This window comes from Galeopterus variegatus, unplaced genomic scaffold (assembly GCF_000696425.1).
Source record: "Galeopterus variegatus unplaced genomic scaffold, G_variegatus-3.0.2 Scaffold303, whole genome shotgun sequence".
Classification (NCBI taxonomy): Eukaryota; Metazoa; Chordata; class Mammalia; order Dermoptera; family Cynocephalidae; genus Galeopterus; species Galeopterus variegatus.
In genome coordinates, this window is record NW_007726414.1 from 268,455 (window position 1) to 291,418 (window position 22,964).

The following is a 22,964-nucleotide window of genomic DNA, read 5'->3' on the forward strand; positions in this document are numbered from 1 at the left end:
GATGTAATCATGTTAAAATGAGGTCATTAGGGCAGGTTCGAAACCAATACGACTGTGTCTTTGTAAAAAGGGGAAGCTGTAGATCTCAAAATCACAACATTTGCAGGACAGGCAACATGGAACGCCTAAAGAATTTTATTTTATTCCAACTCAGTCTTGTAATTTCTCATACCAAAGCATCTCAGCAAAGGCCAAAAGCAGCTTTGGTAAAGCCAGATGAAACTCACACTGTCCCGTTGCCTTAAGCCTAAGATACTAAGCCAGTTTTTGACATTTTTTTGGCCTTTGTTACTCTATTAAAGCCATTTAGTCTTCTTGATCTGGGCTCAGTACAGAAATGGCAGGCCTAATCCAGCAGATCCATAACATTTTGAAATTGTGAGCCCTATTTATTAAGATGTTTGGTTGCCTGGGCAATGGGGCAGGGGAGGATGAAGTGTCAGATGAAAGATGTGCACAGTACATACACATACTAAAAACCATTTGTTTATCTCAGATTCAAATTTAACTGGGCATTCTTTATTTTTATTTGCTAAACACAGCACGAGTGACCTCTAACACAACACCAGTAAGATTACACTCTGGGATAGAAAAACTAGCCCCAACCAACCACTTTACAAAAGAGAGGTAAGAATAAGAGAGAAGGAGAAAAGCATGAGCTTTAAGATCATTCTGATCTAGGGTTGGTTTCTGACCCTCTACTTGATTATGTGACCTTGGGCAGTGTGTCTGAGCAGTTCCTCTGGGTTTCCTTTCTCTCATCTGTAAAACGGGTGCATACAGTGCTTGCCTCCTCTGGTTGTTTAGACTTAGTGTTAGCACAGTGCAGTGACAGCCTATTGGAGTTTGAGGCAAAAGGAAAAATCAGTAATACTGATCCTATTTGAAATTTTGATATTTTGTTTATCATGAATTCTTCTGTGCAAAATTTGATTTTCTAAAAGACTGCAGTAAAATATTGTGTCTTGTCAGCTGGGTTTTCTGGTGCACCCTTAAATTTTGCACCTGAGTGCATACCTCACTAACTTCACCTTAATCCCTGCCTTGGCACTTAATGATTATTTAACAATGTTATTAATATTAATAACAAATTTATTTATTTTTCTTTTCTTTCCTGTGGTTTGGGGGTCTTACTCATAAAGTCTTTGCTCAGTCCTACTTCCTGGAGTGTTTCCCCTGTTTCTTTTAGGAGTTTCATAGTTTCAGGTCTTACGTTTAAGTCTTTAATCCATTTTGAGTTGATTTTGGTATATGGAGAGAGGTACAGGTTTAGTTTCATTTTTCTACATACGGATGTCCAGTTTTCCTAGCACCATTTATTTAAGAGGCAGTCTTTTCCCCAATGTATGTTCTTGTTGCCTTTGTCAAAGATCAGTTGGCGATAAGTACTTGGGTTGATTTCTGGGTTCTCCATTCTGTTCCATTGGTCCAAGTGTCTGTTTTTAGAACAGTACCATACTGTTTTCATTGCTATAGCTTTGTAGTATAATTTGAAGTCAGGTTAATACCTCTGGCTTTTTTTTTTTTTTTGCTCAGGATTACTTTGGCTATTTGGAGTCCTTTGGTCTTTTGTTGTTCCATATGAATATTAGGATTGTTTTTTTATTTCTGTGAAGACTGTCACTGGTATTTTGATGGGGATTGTATTGAATCTGTAGATTGTTTTGTGTAGTTTGGACATTTTCACGTTAATTCTTCCAATCCAAGAAGTGTTTCCATCTTTTGGATGGAATGTATTTCCATCTTTTTATGTCCTCTTTAATTTCTTTCAGCAATAATTTATAGTTCTCATTGTAGGGATCTTTCACTTCCTTGGTTGAATTTATTCCAAGGTATTTTATTTTTTTGTTGACTATTGTAAATAGGCTTGCTTTCTTGATTTCTTTTTCTGTTAGTTCATTATTGGAGTATAAAAATGCTACTGAATTTTGCATGTTGACTTTGTATCTTGCAACTTTACTGAAATTGTTTATCAGCACTAAAAGTTTTTTCATAGAGTCTTTAAGGTTTTTTGTAGATCTACAAATAGGATCATGTCATCTGCAAACATGGAGAGTTTGACTTCATCTTTTCTGATCTGGATGCCCTTTATTTCTTTCTCTTGCCTGATTGGTCTGGCCAGTACTTCCAGTACTATGTTAGAGGGGTGAGAGTGGGCATCCTTGTCTTCTTCCTGTTTTTAAAAACGTTCAGCTTTTCCCTATTCAGGCTGATATTGGTGGTGGGTTTGTCATATATGGCTTTTATTGTATTGGGGTACTTTCCTTCTATGCCTAATTTATTGAGAGTCTTTATCATGAAGGGAAGTTGAATTCTGTCAAATGCTTTTTCTGTGTCTATTAAGATAATCATATGGTTTTTGTCCTTGATTTTCTTGATGTGGTATTTCACATTTATTGACTTATGTATGTTTAACCATCCTTGCATCCCTGGGATGAATCCCACTTGATCATGGTGTATGTTTTTAATGTGTTGCTGTATTCTGTTTCCTAATATTTGTTGATGATTTTTGCATCTATGATCATCAGAGATATTGGCCTGTGTTTTTTTTTTTTTGTTGTTGTTGTATCTTTGTCTGGTTTTGGTATCAAGATGATGCTGGCGTCATAGACTGAGTTTGGGAGAATGGTCTCTGTTTCAATTTTTTGGAATAGTTTGAAGAGAATTGGTGTTAATTCCTATTTAATGTTTTGGTAGAATTCAGGAGTAAAGCAATCCAGTCCTGGACTTGACTTTGTTGGGAGACTGATGATTACTGCTTGAATCTTGTTGCTTGTTATTGGTCTGTTCAGGTTTTTCATTTCTTCTTGGTCCAGTTGTGGTAGTTTGTATGTGTCTAGAAACTTGTCTATTTCCTCCAGGTTTTCAAATTTTTTAGTGTATAATTGTATATAATTGTAATGATTCTTTGTATTTCTGTGATGTTGGTTGTAATGTCTCCTTTTTCATTTCTGATTTTTGTTATTTGCATATTCACTCTTCTTTTTTTAGTTAGCCTAGCTAATGGCTTGTCTATTTTGTTTATCTTCTCAAAAAACCAGCTTTTTGTTTCATTGATCTTTTGTATCATTTTATATTCCACTTCTTTGTAGTGTCACATTAGAAACAATAATGACAACAAACATTTATAAGGGCTTACTTTGTCTCATGCACTGTCAAGCTCCTGAAGTGCATAATTTTATTGAATCCTTACATTCTATGAGATTGTTACAATTATTATTTCTATTTTATAAAAAGTGATATTTTAAAAATTTAATCAACTTCCCCAAGAAGACATAGCTAGTAAATGGATTTTGGGGCATTAGAAATTGACATTTTTTTTTTTCTTCTTCTTCTGTAGGGCTACTACTGAAACTTGTTTGTACACATAGTATTGAATTAAAGTATGAATTCGGACTGGGGCTGCCCGGCAGAAACTCCACCTGCGATAACCAAGGCAGGCCTCTAGGTGTCCTCATCGACCAATTTTGCAAGCGCCGGACTTCCAGGCCAGAGAAAACTACATTTTAGGAAAGGCTTTCTCAGGCTTGCTTTTCCAGAAGAATTGCCACATTTTCTATGCATGCCTACAGATCAAATTGGACCTGAACTAGAAGATTCCCTGTCTGAAGAGAGGATCTGAGATTGAGCAGGGCCAATCTCCCCAGGGAAGGAGAGGGCACGACACTCACGCACCTTGTCAATACACCATCTCCAGGGGCTTCTCAGCATCTATTATTGTTCCACCTGTCCCTGGGCAGGGACCTGGCAAGTAGGTTTTCCAGGCATCCTATATCTACAGGACAGGTCCTGTATTTAATGATTTTGTTTGGTATCCTGTATAGATTTTTTTTCCAGGATGCCTTAGATGTCTTGTATTCAGCTTTTAAAAACAAATTACAGAAATTTAGTAGTTAAAGCTATTTTTCAAATTGAATTAGCATTCTGTATTTTCATTTGCTAAATCTGGTCACCTTACTGTCTGGCTGGTACCTGTCTCTGAGCCAACAGTAGGGCCAAACCCAAGGTGAAGCAAGGGGCAACCCCAAGCTCCTGCGAGTGTGCCTCATCCTAGTCCTGGCTGCGACAGGAAAATACCTTAATCACCTTGACTCCTCACGTTAAACCTGTGTGCAACCTCCCTCCACAGTGGACTCCAGAGTGGCACAAATTCACTCTTTACATAGTTTCTGTCTTACGCATTAGTGAATTGGAATCCAGGCCTGGGTACTTTCTAGCAATGTAACTTGAGCAAGCTACTTAAACTCCTGGAGCTTTTGTTTGGGATTAATAATGGCAAACTTGCTGTGGGGATTAAATAAGAAAAAAATATTCCCAGTGCCTATGTCAGTGCCTGAAACATGAATCACCCGTCTACAATAATGGGTTATTTCAGTTCTGGCATTTCAGTGGCTAAACTAAGGCAGTACAAATCTCCATTACCTCAACTTTCCAGATCTGGTTTAATATTTATTATCACTTACTGCCTTCTTTTTCTTCAGAAAATAGTTTATATTATGAAAGGTCTCCTAGAGACATGATGTTGTGCTGAGCTGGTTACCTGCATTATCTTGTTCAGTCCACACAATGCCCTTGTGAGGTGTGTACTGAGGTGTGAGGAAACTGAGGCCCAGAAAGGTCCAGAAACTTCCCTTGATTCATATAACCAGCAAGTGTTGAGGCTGAGGTAAATTCCAAGCCCGGCAGTCTGTCTCCAGGTCTGCCTGACTTCAAAGCCCACGTATTTAACCACTACTTTATAAAGATGGTGATGTCTACCCAGACACCCACTATCAACTCCCCAGAAGGCTTCTAGAGTAATTGAAGGGCTGCTGGAAATGCCCTTCCCAGGCTCGGGTTGCCAGTATCCCTGATGAGATCTTTCTCACTATGGCTTCCCAGACTCTGATCTTCTTATGATGCCATTTTCTTCTGAAAATGAGGAAAGGGCAGCAGAGCGAATGGTTTTCCTGATAAAAGTATATGGGTGTCTTGGGAAGAGAAGGGGTGGGATGCTAGGATGCTTGTCCTAGTTCACTACATCAGCAGCCTTTTGAGTACATTCCTCAAATGCCATCACTCCTTTTCTTCCAGCCTGTTTGCAAAGGTAATTCCAGCCCAACTGGTGGTTAGCTGGCCCTTCATCAGGCACATCTTCAAGCCACAGCCTGATCCCAAGTGTCTGAACTGCAGACCTTGAGGGCCCACCAGCTGCCACCTGCCTGGGACTGTCCTTTTTTCTTTGGTTATTCTCACCCTGCCAACCTGATTTCCAGCCTTCTTTTTGACCCTCCCTCTTTCTCTCAAGACCTACTCTTTTGTTTGCTTTTCCCCTTACCTTTTCATTTCTACCAGTTTTCATTTAAAAGCAGTGCTTTGTGAGCAATTGCTTTTTTATAACGTCATGGCTAATAATGACCGTGAGATGTAGAGTCAAACAGAAGTAGATTTGAGCTTTAGTTTTACCACTTACTGTGTGGTCACGTAACCAACAGCATGGTAACCTCTCTGATCTCCCTTCTTTATATCCTTACCTGGGGGTAAGACCATCTTTCTCACATAGATGTGGGGAGGATTAAATGAGGTCACGTACGATAGCTTGTAACCCACTGTCGGGACTATGGTGAAAGTTCAGATATGGCAGCTTTCGTCCTTATTACCTAGATTTTCTTTAATTCTGGCATAATCTGTCCTCACACTCTTTTAAAAAGTTTCTAAAACTGGCCATACTTCTCCTGGCTCTACAGCCTTGGAAAAAGCCGTATGCCATTTTCTTAACCCTAGAGAGCTTCTATTCTTTTTGCTTAATTGGATCTTCTCTTACCAATCCCGGAATCTAGGCTTCAGCATCACCTCCCCAGGGAAGCTGATTGTGCCCCACCGATCCCAGGTGTTATCCACATCGCCCTTTATTCTCTCTCACCACCCTCGGCTTTCATAGGATTAATGATCGTGTTCAGTTATTCAAATAGTTTAATTGTTTCTCTCTTATTGGATTGTAATCTTTAGGAAAACAGGGCCCATTGTATCCTCACTCCCTAGGGCAGTGACTGACTGACACACAGTTAGTGTTCTAATATTTGTTGGATATATGGTTTTTCAAATAACAAAATTTCTCCCATAACCCCATCAACAATTGTTTCCTTAACTTTCCTTCCTTTCTTCTTCCCAAATGAGAATCTTTGCTTCAAATACTGGAAGGCAGCACCCACAGAGGTAGGTATAACACCTTCTACTAGGTAAGTCCTCCGGGGTTTCTCAATGAGGTCATTTGGGGCAGTTTGGGTGGGACAACTCTGTTGTGTGGAATCATCCCATACATTGTAGTGTGTTCAATGTTTCTGGCCGCCTAATTGCCAGTAGTGTCTCCAAATCACAGGGAGAATGCAAAACACACCAACACATTTCCAAATGCCCCTTAGGGGGTTGGTACAGCCCCAGTTGAAAATCACAGACCTTTTTAAGCATGCTTACTCCATGAGTGTTACAGGGATTCAAGAAGAGAAAATGATCTAAAACTCAGAAATTAGGCCAACTCCCATCCCCCTTGTGGTTTTGGGACATAAGCTCCTGCCAAGGCTGCTGATATTTAAAAGCAAAGGAAATGGACGTGTCAGGCAGGCTAGGGCCCACAGACCCTTCAAACCCACTGTGCAGACTGGGTCACCAACCCCTCAAGGGCAGGTCTATGAGTTAGGTAATAGGAAAAAGATCCTGGGCCGGCCCGGTGGCACACTGCTACAGTGCACCGCTTGGGAGCATGGCGGTGCTCCCGCCGAGGGTTTGGATCCCACATACAGGCTGGTTCCCGCTCGCTGGCTGAGCGAGGTGGGGGCGCAACACCGAGGGTTGCGATCCCGTTGCCGGTCCTGGTCTGGTGCGGGCGCGACACTGAGGGTTGCGATCCGTTGCCAGACACGAAAAAAGACAAAAAAAAAAAAAGATCCTGGGAGCCGTGGGTAAAAAATTAATAGGCTTTATTCAGAGCTAGGAGCAGCCGCCCTAGTGGCCTCCTGTGGTGTCCCGAGAGCACTGTGGATCAGAGCCGTGTGTCCTTTATACTTTGAGTCAGATAACCAAAGAACACCTGGGTGCACATGCGAAATTACATCAGACTATAACCAAGGGACACCTGGGCGCATTGCAGAGTTATTTACATCAAATGCTCAGGAAGATTCCGAATTTCTCTGAGGGGTCCTGACCATTTTAGTTTCACTTTCCCTACAGGAGAGAAGGTGTTTCTATGTGTTTTAATGTTAAGAGCAGCAATCAGATAAGTATCACCAAAGCAAATCTCGTATTTTGTTTTCTTTTGCAAGAGTGATAGACTCTTTCACTGAATCATTAAAGGCAGAAGAGTATGGAAGTGTTACAAGGACACTCTGGTGGTGGCCTCAGATTCTAATCCGAGATCGTTCTCAGACTCATTCTGAAGCCCATAAGTACACACATCTGACAGAGCTGAATTCCGAGAGGGCTTCTCAGGAACACTGTAGAAGAGCATTTCATATGTCATATTATCATACTGCCCCTGAACAATCAAAAATGAAGAAGGATCAATAGATGTTTTCAGTGCTTCTGATCAATATTTAGTTCATTATGGTTATCTGTGATTGTAAGATATATATTCACTGGTGTAAGATATTTTATTGGCTAGAAAACAAGAAATGTATTTGGTCCACTGAGCTCATCCAGTAATAAATAATTCAGCCTAGAGGGCAGTCACCTGAGACTAGGTAGTATCTACTTATAGGTGACCTTGACCTGTGCTTGAACTTAGGCCTAACGCTGCCCTTCTGCCACTAGTAAATGAAAGAAAATTAGATCCATTCTGTTTAAGAAGTGGTAGTGGGAAAAGAAGAGCTGGGTTTAGTATGTATTCACTCACTCATTTTCATTAACCCATTAAAAAAATCATTTGCTACTCTACTACAGAGAAATTGTTCCTGGAAAGCATTCATTGAATAAGGCATTAGTAGTTTAGGATTTGGAGTTTGACAAGTCAGGATTTATTTCCTGTGACACGATTTTTGATAAATTACTGACCTTTCTGATTCTCAGATTCTTTATAGGCTCCATGTACGTGTCAGAAGATTTTTCTCTCTGTAAATAGACTGTATCTCCTTGCCCTGTGAGATAACAGGGGGCAACTAATGGCTTGCTTTATTCACAAGCATGAATGAAGCCCCTCCTTTCATGTAACTCCACATCATGTCACTAGAAGGGTGATCTGGAAACTCTGTTACCAGAACTTGAGGCAAGGTAAGTATAGAAATTGAGAGTCGGTGTTTAGAAACTTAAGAACTTGACAGAGTAGTTTTATGTCTGCTGAATCTGCTAAAAAATAGAAATGTATTTTTTGTATCTTTGTTATTTCAATTATCTATAATTTACTTTTTTCTGAGTTAACTTTTTTCCCCTAGTAATTTACTTTACAAAACTACAGATCCATAGTGGATTAGAATTTTTTTTTTTGGTGGCTGGCCAGTACTTGTGACTTTGATGTTATTAACAGCATGCTCTAACCAACTGAGCTAACTGGCCAGCCCTGGACTGGAAATTTAAAAACTGATCTTTCACCACTTTCGAGAAGCACTACTCTAGAAAATATTCCAAACTTGTCTACTGCACTGAAGAAAGTCATTATTCTGATCCTAAAAGCTCTTTTAAGGACTGACATTTGAGAAAACTCTTTAGTCTGAACCTTTGTTCCTAACAGGCCAAGCTAATATTTTAAAACAATTCTGGAATCTTTATTGCTTGTAACATTTAAGCTTTTATGAGTACAAGGAAGAATTTTGAAGAATTTTCTCAAGTATAGAAAAAAATATAAACATCAAGGAAGGTGAGGCAATTTTTAAAACCCACCTTGGAAAACAGACATCTTTATGAGGTAGATCAATATGTATTGATACAGAGTGAGGCCCAAGAAATGTTAGGCGAAAAAACAAGATGTAAAACCATACTTGTAATATGATACTGTGATTTTAAAAATTACTATGTGCATAGAAAAAAAACCCCAACTAAAATACATTAAATGAACAATTGTTATATCTGAGCATATCACGCTTACAGGAATGATTATGTTTTGATGTTATGTGTTTGTTTCCTGTTTGCATTTAAAATTTTTAACATGAGTATATATTTTGTCATAAAAGAGAGGAAGTCTACATGCAGAATAATTTGCCTTTGTCACTTTTTGGTTTTTAATAAACATAAAAATGTGGCTGAGAGACGTTTTTGAAAAAAGGTATGCTTCCATTTCTAGCCCTTCTTTTCCTCTTTGGGAAACAAATTCTATTTCCCCTTTCATGGCATACTTGCAATTCTAAGCATACCATTTCTCGAACAGGAAGAGGTTATTTTTATGTAAAATACGTGTACAAAAATGTTAATATCAAGGTCACCTTACATTCCCTTGCCTACTCCCTTTTCCCCATTGTGCTCGATAAAAAGATGCCCGCTGAAATATTTTCTTAAATTTAAAAGACCTGTTTGCCAGTTTGTGAAACTAGGATGAATTACTTGTCACAAATAACCAACATTCTCAAGATTAGGAAACCTAAAAATTCTCATCAGTCATCCTCAGTGAGGCAAAAACTACCGTTATTTCATCAATTCTAAGACAACTTTATTGTAAGACACAGCATTACTTTGTGCATCACTAAGAAAGAAAAAAGCACTGGCAATTCAACTAGAACATGCCATCAATCAAAAGATGAACCCTGTTTTCAGATGCAGATATGAGAAAAATGTGTGTCTTGGAATCAATAAAATACAGTAATACTATCTAAAACTAAAAACCTGAAATTTTGCCCCGAATTACTTGAAATAGAACACTGCTTTGTATGAACCCTGAACATAAAGGGAAGAATACATAAACATTGTCAGTAGCACACCTTTCATTTATTGACCCATGTAAAAAAATAATAGGTCTTAAAAAGTCAGAACAGTAAAAGAATATGCAAAAAGGTATTTCTGTTTCTAGAAGGCTATACAAATATGCAAAAAGGAATAAGTTATTATTTTTTTGCTTGTCTTTTTTCCCCCCAAACTTCATTTCTAATGATACAAATGACTAAGGACCAGTTTAACAAATCATTTTTATGTATATATTACATGCTTTGGAATATAGATAGAAAATGTTCCAAAAAATGGTTCAGAAACTTCTCTATTCACAATATGAACAAGAAACCTGTATAAAAGAGGGGCAAGGAGCACCTTTTATGGAATTCTGAAGCAGAGTAAAGATGACAAAAAAGACCAGTCTGGAACTGGAAATCATTTGTTCTAAAAAACAAACAAACAACACCCTACAATCAGCCATAGCTAATTAGTTCTTCCAAGGAAAGTATGAGGTAGTTTTAGCCTCATAATTAAATCTACTGCAGCTTGGAGTAGTTTTGTTTTGCTTTGTTTTGTTTTCTTTAATACTAATCTTGTTTTTATCACTTGGTGACTTAGAACTACTTGTGAAATCCAGACATTATATTTAATTTTCTAATGTTCACCATTTTAAGGCACACAATTCATCCGAAATGACGTGGCTTTGTTTTTTGTTGTTTTGGGTCCTTTCTGTATCACTTTGAAATATTTTTTCAAATTCATGATTATAAAAACATTCCATATCAAGTCTGCCACTTCAAATGACAGCCAGGTTGGAGAGTTACCAGCCTGAATAATAGCTTGTCATGCAATTGGTGGAGAAAGAAAAAAGGAGCTCAATGATATTGTACCTTAGAAAATTCTCCAAGCAGAGTTTGTTAATTATTCAATAGACTGCTTCATTTTCCCCAGTCTCCTACCATAAAGTTATATTACAGGATGCTACAGCAATGAGTCTTTCCAGAACCCATTTTATGGTGCTTATGAAAAACATCAGTCTTTATAATATCCTAAAAACATTTACACTCATTCAGAACTTCATGGAAACCCAACTTCTCTTCAAGTAATTTTCCAATACTGCCTAAATTGTCCATGTCCATGTAGAAACAGCATGTTATTCTTGGTCAGCTCACGAATTCAAACTTTGTAATGATGAGCAATAACTCAGGGCTTCTGGTTTCCCTTCTCACAATTCCAAGTTGTGCTCTGAAATTTCCCCTGTCCTTCTTGCCTATGGGACACCCTGAACATACTTTCATGGTTTTGAGGTTCGCCTTTGACAACTTTATTCCCTTAAAAAGTGCTTGCTACTGATAAAGGCTTCAAACTGAGTCTTCTCCTGGCAATGGTTCAACATGTGGTCAGACCTTGCCATTAGGTTGGAGACTGGAGTTTGAAAGGCAAGTCCTCATTCAGGGGCTTTGTAGGGCTTAGAGTGTGACTCACTTCCAGGGCAATGTAAGTCTTCTCTTCAACCTTTGATACTTTCGGATTTGTAAAGCCAATAGCCTCTGGGAAGACAATGACATTTTGCAAGGCACACTAGTGTGAGAATGCAGTGCTTGGTCAAGAGGTCCAACTGCAGTTCAGACTAATGTTCCAGGCTTTGAGTCTTCATGCCAAAAGAGCCTCTGCTCACTACTCTCCAGGCTGCCTTCCAGTCGGTTTCCATCTGAACTGTCCAGTTGACTGGTCTCTGTGTACTGTCTATTAAAGGAAACCAGAAAAATTAATACTTGTGGTCATTTTTATTCCTACAGTACAAAGATTACTACAGTCAAAGAAGTTAGTAGGAAGCACTGTTAAGAAAAATATTTTAAAACAGAGATAAGGCACAGGATGACTGCATGTTCTTTCAGTGTTATACTGGTACATTGTCTAACAGGCCCATAAAAGGATCATTTAATTCTCTAGAGAGATACATCTTTGTTTAACTTACACTTATTATTGGTTAGGACCCAGATTGTATTAAGTTACATGTTAACTTACAGGTTTTTGTCTGGAAGAAATAAAAATAACTTCTGTCTAGTGGGAAAGCCTATGGTTATAGTTTTATTGCCCTGTAGGACATTGACCAGTTCTGTATCTAATTTAGTAGTCTTATTCCATCATTCTCTTTCAGTGTCTTAAATTCTCTTTGAACCAAGCTTTACCATTCTGCTAGTACCCTTATTAATAAGCTGAATAAATCTTTGACACATGGCCATTTTCTATTTGTGTGAGAGTCATACTCTAACTTTTTAAAAAGTACGTTATGACAACTACATTTTGTGTTCTTCAAATTAAGGGAATATACTAGATGCTTTCCTCAGAGACAAAGGAATATATTTAGAAGGCGACAGGGACACCTTGGAACATATTTTACATCCCTAGGGTTTAAGGGTCAAGTGTAAATTGGGAGTGACCCAGGAATCAGCATCACATTTAAAAATCATAAGCATATTTGGATGGTAGATCCAAATGAGGCATCCTATTATATAAACCATTCCAATAAGCAAAACAGATTATAATAGTAGGTTAAAATAGGTTAGACAGTTAGTAGATTTCTTGCTTAAATTTCAAAGTCTTTTAGTAAAAATATAAGGTCTCTGGAAAAAGAGCTTTGGAAATAAATACTATATAAATCCAGGTTTTTAGTGTTTTCATGTAACATAAAAATAGTCAGATCTCATAACTTCACACATCAGAGCAAGCAAAACTCCTGCTATGCAAGAAGCAACACACAAATTTGAGGGACTGTACTTACTACAGCTGGCTACACTTAGCAAAAGAGAATTTAAAACTGATCTCATTTCTGGAAACACAACCATTCTCCGGGACAGAAGCCCTTGGTTTTGCCTAGTAATAGGTAGAGTTAGATAGGGAAGGGAAAAGGGAATGGAAAATAGGGAGTGAAAGAAAAATAGTTACTTGAAAACACAGTTTGCAGCAACAGAGCCAAGAATTTGACTGTTTTATATACTAGGTAGCATAAGAGACTTCAACATTTCTACTTTGCAGAGTTTATGCCAATGGCAATTAGATAAGTTCACTGGGAAAAAAATTTTTATTGGTAAATATTTGTAGCTTTCTGTAGTGTTAAGACCTGGATATTCTGGGGAAAAGGATCTCTAAATAATATACACTTCATTTATTTTTGAAAAAATACTGATATATTGCTAAACAATTTAAAATCTTTAGCTTAAGAGAAAATCTCAAGTTTTTCATCTTTAACTTGAAACCTAATTTCTTTCTTATTTTAAAAATCATGTTTTCATAAAAATAATTTATACAATTTTAGGGCAAATTTCTAGAGGTTTATGAATGTATTTATTATTATAATTACCTTGTTAAAAGGTTAAGTTAAATTGATCAGACTGTATCATAATGAAAAAATCCTAAATAAACAAATGGATGAAAATAAGGACTTTCATATCTCCATGGCTGGAAGGATAAATTGGCCAATCTTTCTAGAAAGCAAGAGCTTAAAAAATACACTTTTCAATTTAATCCACTAATTCTACTTATTGGAATATATCCTTAGCAAATAATCTGGAATTCAGACAAACTTTTTGTACAAAGATGTCAACAGCAGCATTACTTACAATTAAAAAAAGGAAAGAAAACCTAAAAATGACTCAATTTTTCAAAAAAATGGGAAGCTGTTACATGGGAACATGTTTATGTTATGATAAGTTTAAAAATCCAGGATGCAGAACTTCATATACAACATAAGATGTAAAATTGTATATACAATATCATTATGACCATGTTAAGAATGGATTCAGAAAAATGTGGAAAACATGCCAAAATGTTCATAGCTGCTATCTCTGAATGGTGGAATTATGGCTAAATTATTTCCTATTAATTTATCCCTTTATTATTTTCTAAATTTTCCACAATGAGCTCACATATGTGCGTGCGCACACATACACGCACACGCATTAAGGATATTTAAATAGATTCTAGTTTCCTGTAAATGATGCTCCCTCTGACATCAGACTCCCCTATCAAGCCAGGTTGGGCTGCCTGAAATACACGGGCAGACTTGGTAAAAACAAACTTTCTCTAAAAATATTCAACACTTCCTGACTCCACTGAAAGTGGGGTTAAGGATATTAGAACTGTCTTGTGCACCGAATGTTTTATATCATTTGAGTCAATAAAAAGGAACGTAAAATAATACAAACATGAAAACTATCTGCAAATGTATTATACAAAATGATTAGAATTCAATCAAAAAGGTTCAGCTCAAATTTTGGGCCAGTCATTTTGGTTCTTGCTCCTAACTAACTTTCAAGCATTGTTTACAGAAGTCCAAGCTATTTGACATCCTCTGAACTATATTTTCATTAAAATTCTATTTTGAGCATACCCTCTGTTGAGTTGAGACAATTGGCTTAATATTTCAAGCCAAGAAAACCTCCCATTGAATGTACAGAAGAAAAATAAAGCTTTTGGGGTTATCTCTAATATGCTGGTAACACTGCGTGCCTTAATAAGAAACTGTTATCCTCTCACATTCACGATAATAGAGACTTTTATAAGTCTTACATGGTTGAAGCAATCTGACTTAAATTCAAAATTAAATTTTATAAAAAGACAGAAAATACTCTACTTCTTGGCATCATGTGTATGGATTATATTTTGTCAGAAAGGGATAGGGAGAAATGACCTCTTCAAATTTAACTCCCGTGTATAATAAGAATCGAAAAACATGTAATTCAGAGTTGGCAATTTTTAAAAAATTCATTTTAACAAATTGTTCTTGTGTACTTCCTCTGATGTTTACAAAGAACTGCTTTTACAGAAGAATAGGACAGCTGGGTGCGTCTGTTGCTTCTTAACGAGCACAGAGACAGACACAAAAAGGCAGCAAATGTTTGAAATCAAGCTACAAAGAACTGTGTCTGATGTTTACAAAGAACTGCTTTTACAGAAGAATAGGACAGCTGGGTGCGTCTGTTGCTTCTTGTGTACTTCCTCTGATGTTTACAAAGAACTGCTTTTACAGAAGAATAGGACAGCTGGGTGCGTCTGTTGCTTCTTAACGAGCACAGAGACAGACACAAAAAGGCAGCAAATGTTTGAAATCAAGCCTACCAACTGTCTGTGAGAAACCTTGGTATGAACAGCCTTTTCTGGAGTGGAGATATTTTTCCTGCAAAGTCCCAGAAGAGATTTAAGTGGACATATTAATAATATAGTTTCAAGTACTGCAATAAAAAAAATACCTTCAGACTCAGAATTTAATGTACAGACTCTAAGCTGTACAACTTTGAGTGAGCTAGATTAGGGGTTAGCTAATTTTTCTTAAAGGACCAGGTATTTTTGGCTTTGTTGGAGGCAGTCTCAGCTACTCAGCTCTGCCCTCATAGTACAAAAACAGCCATAGATAACATAAATGAATAAGCATGGCTGTTTTCCAATAAAACTTTATTTACCAAAACAGGTGGCAGTTGGATTTGGCCTATAGGCTATACTTTGCCAACCCTTGAGCTAGATTATTTTATGTTCATAAAGCAGGATCCCTGAATTCTTTTTTTTTTTAAAAGATGATCTGTAAGGGGATCTTAACCCTTGACTTGGTGTTGTCAGCACCACACTCTCCCAAGTGAGCGAACCGGCCATCCCTATATAGGGATCTGAACCCGTGGCCTTGGTGCTATCAGCACCACACTCTCCCAAGTGAGCGAACCGGCCATCCCTATATAGGGATCTGAACCCGTGGCCTTGGTGCTATCAGCACCACACTCTCCCAAGTGAGCCACAGGCCAGCCTCACAGATCCCTAAATTCTTTTGAACAAAAACAGGCTTCTACAATTTGAGCATTGCTTCCTTACCTGCTTGGTGAGGGCAAAGGATTATAGACATTGCCATAGCAGCTGGTGTAAGAATGTGCTGGAGTCTCATATTCAGATAGCCCTATGGTTAACTGGGTTCTCCAGTTCCCAGAAGTATTTGCGGAAGACACTAAAAATAAAAATGGACAGAGAGATAAAATTAGTGGGAATACTCAAAGCAAAAATTGTTTAGGTCATTTATATGTACACTATAATCAGCTGTGTGCAGAGTAGAGCTTAAGAGCCAGTGTTTGGAATCAATGGACTTCCTATTTCAATTTGGCTGTGTGACCTTGGGCAAATAGCTTATCCTCTTGAAGCTTCAGTTTCCTCATCTGTAGAGTGGGGATAATAATATAAATATAGTCTGTATAGGTATGATACTAGGATTAAATTAAGTATGAAAATCTTTAGCACTGTGCCTGATACAGAGTAAGTGCTCAGTAAATAACTATTAATATTATCAATGGGAATATTGTTAATTGAAAGATAAATCTGTCAATTGAAAATAATTTTTTAAAAAACCCAAATAACAAGCAAGAAAAAGCTCATATATTAAGAGAATCTTCCCGTTCAGGCTATGGTGGCTGAATATACATGGCTTCAGTTATAAAGGTAGATGACAAGTCTGAGTTTGTTGGAGGCCTTTGGAGGAAAAGCATTCCCCATAGTTGACTTGTTGAGACTTGACTGTTCCTCAGCCAAAGGCAACACTGGCCACTGGCAAGACCCAGGCATATTTCTTGCCTCAAAAAAAAGGTGGTGGTGCTCTACAGAGTGACGGAACTGGAACAAGAGAAGGGCATAATTTGGGAGCAAAGCCCGATGAATGCCTAATTGCTGGGTATTGGCTATCCTCTGAAAAACCAGTCCTAATCCTTGCCTAGGATACACAAGGTGACACAGTGCCACATAGGTTGTCCAAGACTCAAAAAACCAGCACTGAGGGGCTGGCTGGTTAGCTCAGTTGGTTAGGGCGTGGTGTTATAACACCACGTTTAAGGGTTCGGATCCCCTTCCCGGCCAGCTGCAAAAATTAAAAAAACAGCACTGCTCTCAGATCCTTCCTGCTCTTTTCATTTCCTGCTCCTGGCTACTCACCTACTCCTCTTCCCTCTTGCACCCACAATGCACCGTGATCACCATGGGACAAGTATGTTTCAAAACTCATCTGTGGCCCTGGATGCCAGTTTTTGACTAACAGAGGTAACACTCTAATTTTGAGCTTCCAAGAACATCTCCTAACTCTAAGTCAGAGGCTCTGATGCTTGGTGGTTAAGACATCAGAGCTGGAAAAGAATCCCCACTCTACCACTTACTAGCTTTGGGGCTTGGGCAGGGTCATTTAAACTCACTAAAAGTTGCCTCGGCTGTAAAATTAGGATGATAATAAACAGAGCAAAAGCACTCACTGTATACAACTGTTGCCTACATTAAATGGGAGAGGGCATAAAAAGTGCTGAGCACAGTGAGTGACACACAGTAAGCTGCCAACAAATGATGGTTGTCATTTGTCACCCAAACTGAGTCAGCAAGAGGGCCTTCGGATGACTGGAAGGGACTACAAAGGTTCTGACTAATTTGACAAATAATTGGAAATTTATCTCTCTCTCCAGGAGAATGATGTGTGCCTGTTGTAATACATTTCTGTAGCTATAAAATGGAGACAGGAATGAGGAAAATTCCAGAAGGAAATTCTGGGAGCACGGATTCCATCCCTCTAATTCCTTAATGAATTAGATGCCTCTTGGCCTATGGGGCCAAATCCTGCTGCTGTCAGCAAGGCTCACGCCAGGTCTGAACCAGGAAGCATCAACTCCATTCTCACCTTTGCCCCAGACAGTAAGCAACAGCCAGGAAGGTGGAGCTTCCTGAGTTACACCTGCTTCTCCCTGGGCATTACCCCAGCCCTGTGGCCCATGACCGTCCACATGCACCTCAGCCCTCCATCTCTGGTTTTATTCCTGCAGTGCTCCGCTCAGGTTTGGTCTGTGAAAGTTTCTCATGCAATGCCATGAACTTTAGGAGAGGAAAGGCGTTCTCTACATCAGAGCCATAAATAACAAGAAATAATTACAGAAGCCTTTTCAAATGTTAGATGTGGTAAAAGGTGGGACGGCCCTAGCGGAAGTCCAAAGTCCTGCACAAATAGGAGAGAACCTGAACCCAAATAGAAATCTCTATGGAAATGCCTTTTGTCAACAAACTTAGGAAGCTTTTAAAGGTACAGTTTTCACTATTATACAATGATTTGGCAGCCCCCATACTATGTCTCACTAAGGTGTCATGCTTAAGGGAAGAGGCAAGCTTCATGACCTCAGGTTTTCATGCAATTCAAGAATTCATTCATTTCTTAGAGTTTTAAAATTGCTTAATTTGCATACATTCCTGTGGCTGCTGACTGAACTCTGAGCTCATCAAGGCCAGGAACTAGATCAACACTGGTCCTCGGCATCTTGGACATGCTTGCTCATTTGTGGAATAGATTAAATCATAGCAGACTCTCCTCTGTCTCCTATTTTTCTACTTAAAGTACTTAACACAGCTGGGGGTAGGCAGTAAGTCCTCCACAAATGTTAGAGGAAAAAGCGGCCAAAGTCAACACAAAGGGCATAAAGGGAGTATCTCCTCTAATCAAAATTATCTTTGAAAACTCCTTAAATCAACCATAAAGTGGAGTATATATAAATACTGAATTGAGTTATGGTATGCAAAGTACTTAGAGACATGCTTGATAAATGCCAGCTCTACTCAGAATTATTACAAGCCTTATGCAATAGTACAGGAACATTCAAAACCGTCTTTAGATGATCAAATCTTGGTGAACAAGGATGGATGTATAATTCTAACATTTTCTGCTCACCCAAAGGTTTTACACTATTCTTTTAAAATATCAAACCCCAAAGACCTGAACACATTTAAGAGATGTAGCTGTCAACAAAAGACTTAGACAAGATAAAGCATGTGAAAGCCCCTAACACAGGGCAGCATATACAGCAGGTGCTCAATAAGTGTTTGTTGGATTTGACTCTACCACCTGTTTCATCAGAGTCACACGTACTGTGTCCTTTGGAAAGCTGGCAAGAGCTATTTTTAAGTGGGCGATTCTTAATGTGGTTCTGCTGAATAGCTACCACTCTTATGACCTTGGGTACTGGTCTCATGATCCTTGAGAGGAGTGGTTTTGGGTGGGCAGGGAACAGGATGTAAATTAAATCCAGGTGTCATGTGCTTCCACAGTACCCTTACCTGAAGAGTAGGAAGATGCTCGACTGCTTGGAGAACAGGGTACTTGCAGCCCAGCAAATCCCAGGCATCTCTGGGATCCCCTATCTGAGTCAAAGCTAGTCTGTGGGATATGACCCTGATCCTTTTGCCCAGAGGCCCGCTGGTACCAACCACGCAGGTGCTCGGCAACTAAGGCCTTGTGGATGTTTTTGGTGACTTGCTCAGATTTTGCAGCAGCCTTCCTCGGCAGCCGGAGAGTTGCATATGGGTTATGGGGCACCCGGTCAACCTCATCTTCATGAAAAGATCGGCTGTAGTCCCTTTGGCGGTCATATCCATAGTGGGCTGAGGATCGGTACGAAGGGTTGACACTATACTGTCCCTCAGTATCATTCTCATAGACATAGCCACCGCTGTAATAAAGGTCGCACTCTGCATATGGTGTGTATCCAGCAATATAGTAACTGCAAGAAGGTGGCTCCTGACTCTTTGGGTAGATGCCATTCCTCAGACTATCCTTTTGTGCTAGGTTGGGCATGCTTCCTGAATTCGAAGTAGAAACATTCTGTTTCTTTGACCTTCTCCGACCCCTGGCACGAGTGTCCAGAGTCTGGGTAGTGTAATATGGGCCGGCAACTGGCGTAGTCACACAGTAATATTCTGTGCTTGATTGGCTGGTGTAGGAAGACCCGTCATCGAGGATTTCGGTGCTGCTGCTTCTTTGGGATTTGGAGAGCGAGAAAAATGGCTTGTTGTTGTCCATCTCGGACAGCAGGTGGGACTGAGACTCAAGGCTTCCACTCCTCTGGCGGCAGTGCTGAGATGAAGATTCGGGCCTGACAAAGGAGAAAGGCAAATTTGTAAAAGAAAAGAAAAAAGGAGAACCCAAAGGGGGAAAAAGAACACCATGCTGAATGATTTCATACGTCTTGAATTGCAATAGGACTTTTAAGGTTTCCAAAGCTGACTGCACAACAGAATCCATTTGTTCACATAATTCATTGGTTCACATATAAGTTCATTATCTCAGTCAAAATGAGAAAAGAAACAGGTTGCGTCAGTTGTGCAAGCCAGATCCTTCCTTGAAGGTAGGGAACATATAAACTGATGATGCTCAGCCTGCATCAAAGCCTGAAAAAAACCCCAACATGTCTTTGGAGGGTCCTCTCTTCCAGGAGAATATCAGGATATGTTGGACTAGAGTGGAGGTAGCATTGCACCTGAGTAGAGCCTGGCTCTGAAGTCAGAGATATCTGCATTGAGTTGGAAATGGCTCTGCCATTTCCCAGCTGCTTGAACATGGGCAAGATATTTAACCTCTCTGAATCTCATTTCCTCCTTTGTAAAATGAGGACGAAAACAGTATCTAATATCTCCCTCACAATAGGCTTGTGGGGACTAAATAATGTATGTATATAAAACATTTAGCACAGCACTCAGGAAACACTTCAAAATGTTGCTATTGTTATTATCTCATCCTCACCATTGAATAATAAATGGTAATATCTGGTTGGGGAAATTAAGGTCCTAAAAATCAAATATATATATACAAACAAATCGAATATATCTTCTTTGCTGACATATTTGAAACTGTAAGTTAGTAGAAAATGTAGAACCATAAAACAGGGTCCTGTTGCAGAAAGACTTCACATGATTAAAAAGCACAACAAAGCAAGACAAAACCTCAAAGCAAAACCCCACAGAGCCAAAGCAACAGAAACGAAGCTCTCTTACTCCAAGTGGCTGCTGCTGTAGGCGTTGCGGGTAAGCACTGGGGTGGTGGGCATGCTTCGTCCTCCCTGAGGCCGCCTCTCCATGGTTTTGTATGGGCTGCTGTGTGTTGAAAGCATTTCTCTGAGACAATAAAGAGAAGAATTCGGGAAATGATGAGCCTCCCAACATCTCTGGCAAACTTGTCATAAACCGATATGAAACTTACTGGAAACTGAAGGAACATAGGGAGAAAGATGAGAAGGGTGTCTTTGTAGCTTAGTGTCCTGGTACATCCTAAATGAGTTTTAGTGGAAGCACTTGTGTCTGACTCTTTGGGTCATAAATATGAAGAAAAAAATAAAAGACTTTAAAAAAAGAGTGCACTGAAGAAAATAGACCGAAAGCAACTACAGCATGGGTCAGCAACCCTTTTTCTGTAAATGGTCTAATAGTAAATATTTTTGGCTTTGTGGGCCAAATGATGTCTGTCACAACTACCCACTTCTGCCCAGGTAGTGCAAAAGCAGCCATAGACAGTATGTAAGTGAATGGGCATGGCCATGTTCCAATAAAATATAAAAACTAGACTCAGCTCATGGGCTACATAAAAACACTAACTGTTTTCAGATAGTTTTCCTAAGCATATTTACTTATAAACACACCTTCATATTCTCTTTCAAAACTCACTCAAAGGGCCAGCCCGGTGGCGCACTGCTACAGTGCGCCACTTGGGAGTGAGGTGGCGCTCCCGCCGAGGGTTCGGATCCCACATACAGACCGGTTCCCACTCACTGGCTGAGCAAGGTGTGGGGGCAACACCGAGGGTTGCGATCCCGTTGCCGGTCCCAGTCCGGTACGGGCGCGACACTGAGGGTTGCGATCCGTTGCCGGACACGAAAAAAGACAAAAAGGAAAAAAAAAAAAGAAAAAAAGAAATGTAAATCAAAACCACAGTGAAATATCACTTTAAACCCACTAGGATGATCATTTAAAAAATGGAAAATAAGAGGAGGTGGCATCAGCAAGATGGTGGAGTAGGAGATACCAGCTTTCATCCCTCCACAGAAAAACAATTAGACAGCTATCCATGAATCACTCAAAATGTGAGTTTTGAAAGAGAATATACAGTCGGATCTCATTTGTTTTTTTTTGGTAAAAAGTATATATGAGGGTACTTCAAGAAGTTCATAAAAAGATTTGTATTATCTTTCAATTGCATGTACCGACAAAAATGAGATCTGACTATATATTCTTTTAAAACTCACTATTTTAAAAGAACAGTTGTTTCTAAGATTTCATGTTGCTTAATATTTGTTTACAATGTTATTTCAATGACTGAATAGCATTCCACTCTATGAATTTACCATAATTTATTTAAATAATCCACTAGTCGAACATTTAGGTTGTTTTCAACTTGTCACCAGTGTAAACAATGCTGTGATGAGGATCCTGTAGTTAGTTAATTCAATAGTAAAAATCCTGCAAGAAAAACTGCTGGATCAAAGAACAAACCCATCTTAAACTATTGGGGGTATGGGTTTAATAATTTTTAAGATAATGATCCCCAGCTGTAATTCTTCCTTTTGCTGAAATAGCTTTGTTTTCCCTAATATGAGGGTACTTCAAAAAGTGTGTGGAAAAATAGAATTAAAATATGTACGAATCTTTCCACACACTTTTTGAAGTACCTTTGTGTAATAAACACACTTGTCTGCCACTATCCAGTAGGACTTTCTGCAGTGACGGAAATATTCTATGTCTGTGTTGCCAGAAATGATTGCCACTAGCCACATGGGGCTATAGGGCACTCGAAACATGGCTAGCATGCCTGAGAAAGTTAACAAAACTTAAATTCAATTGGATTGTGGCAGACAAGCGTGTTTATTCATGGTCTTTGGTCCTTTGTGTACTTATCTATAAGTGGTAATGACAGTAGTAATATATCAGTGTCGTTGTAAAGATTAAACTCATTAATATAATGAATTACATAACAAACAAACAGTATCTGGCACATAGGAGGTGCTCAATAGATGTCAATTTCATCTTATTATGATTATGATTATTATTATAATGATGGTGATGGATGTATTTTTACTATTTCAATCTCATTTCTTTCAATGGATTCATGGTGTTTGAACATTCTAAATAGGCTGAGTAACAGTTGGTAATCCCATCTCAGGTCCTAATTGAAAAAAAAAAAAACAAAAAACAGTAATGATCCATGCACCCAAATTCTGGGAACCACTGGACTGTCATCTTTTAAAAACCTGATCTCATTGTCCTGATAATATTTACCGGAGACATTTCAAAAAAAATCTCATATTATCTATTTTACA

General features: G+C 38.8%; 1 protein-coding gene across 2 annotated transcripts in view; it reads right to left on the reverse strand.

Annotated features, from left to right (window-relative positions):
• Positions 1-9,863: 9,863 nt before the first annotated feature.
• FRMD4B (FERM domain containing 4B) overlaps positions 9,864-22,964 on the reverse strand; it is a 208,103-nt gene continuing 195,002 nt past the window's right edge. For both annotated transcript variants that reach the window (XM_008567202.1, XM_008567201.1), the window contains exons 20-23: positions 20,650-20,769; positions 18,937-19,751; positions 15,688-15,817; positions 9,864-11,571 (exon numbers count right to left, since the gene is read on the reverse strand). In XM_008567202.1, coding sequence (XP_008565424.1) covers positions 11,451-11,571; positions 15,688-15,817; positions 18,937-19,751; positions 20,650-20,769 — 1,186 coding nt within the window. In that variant the 3' untranslated portion in view covers positions 9,864-11,450. The remainder of the gene's footprint in view (positions 11,572-15,687; positions 15,818-18,936; positions 19,752-20,649; positions 20,770-22,964) is intronic.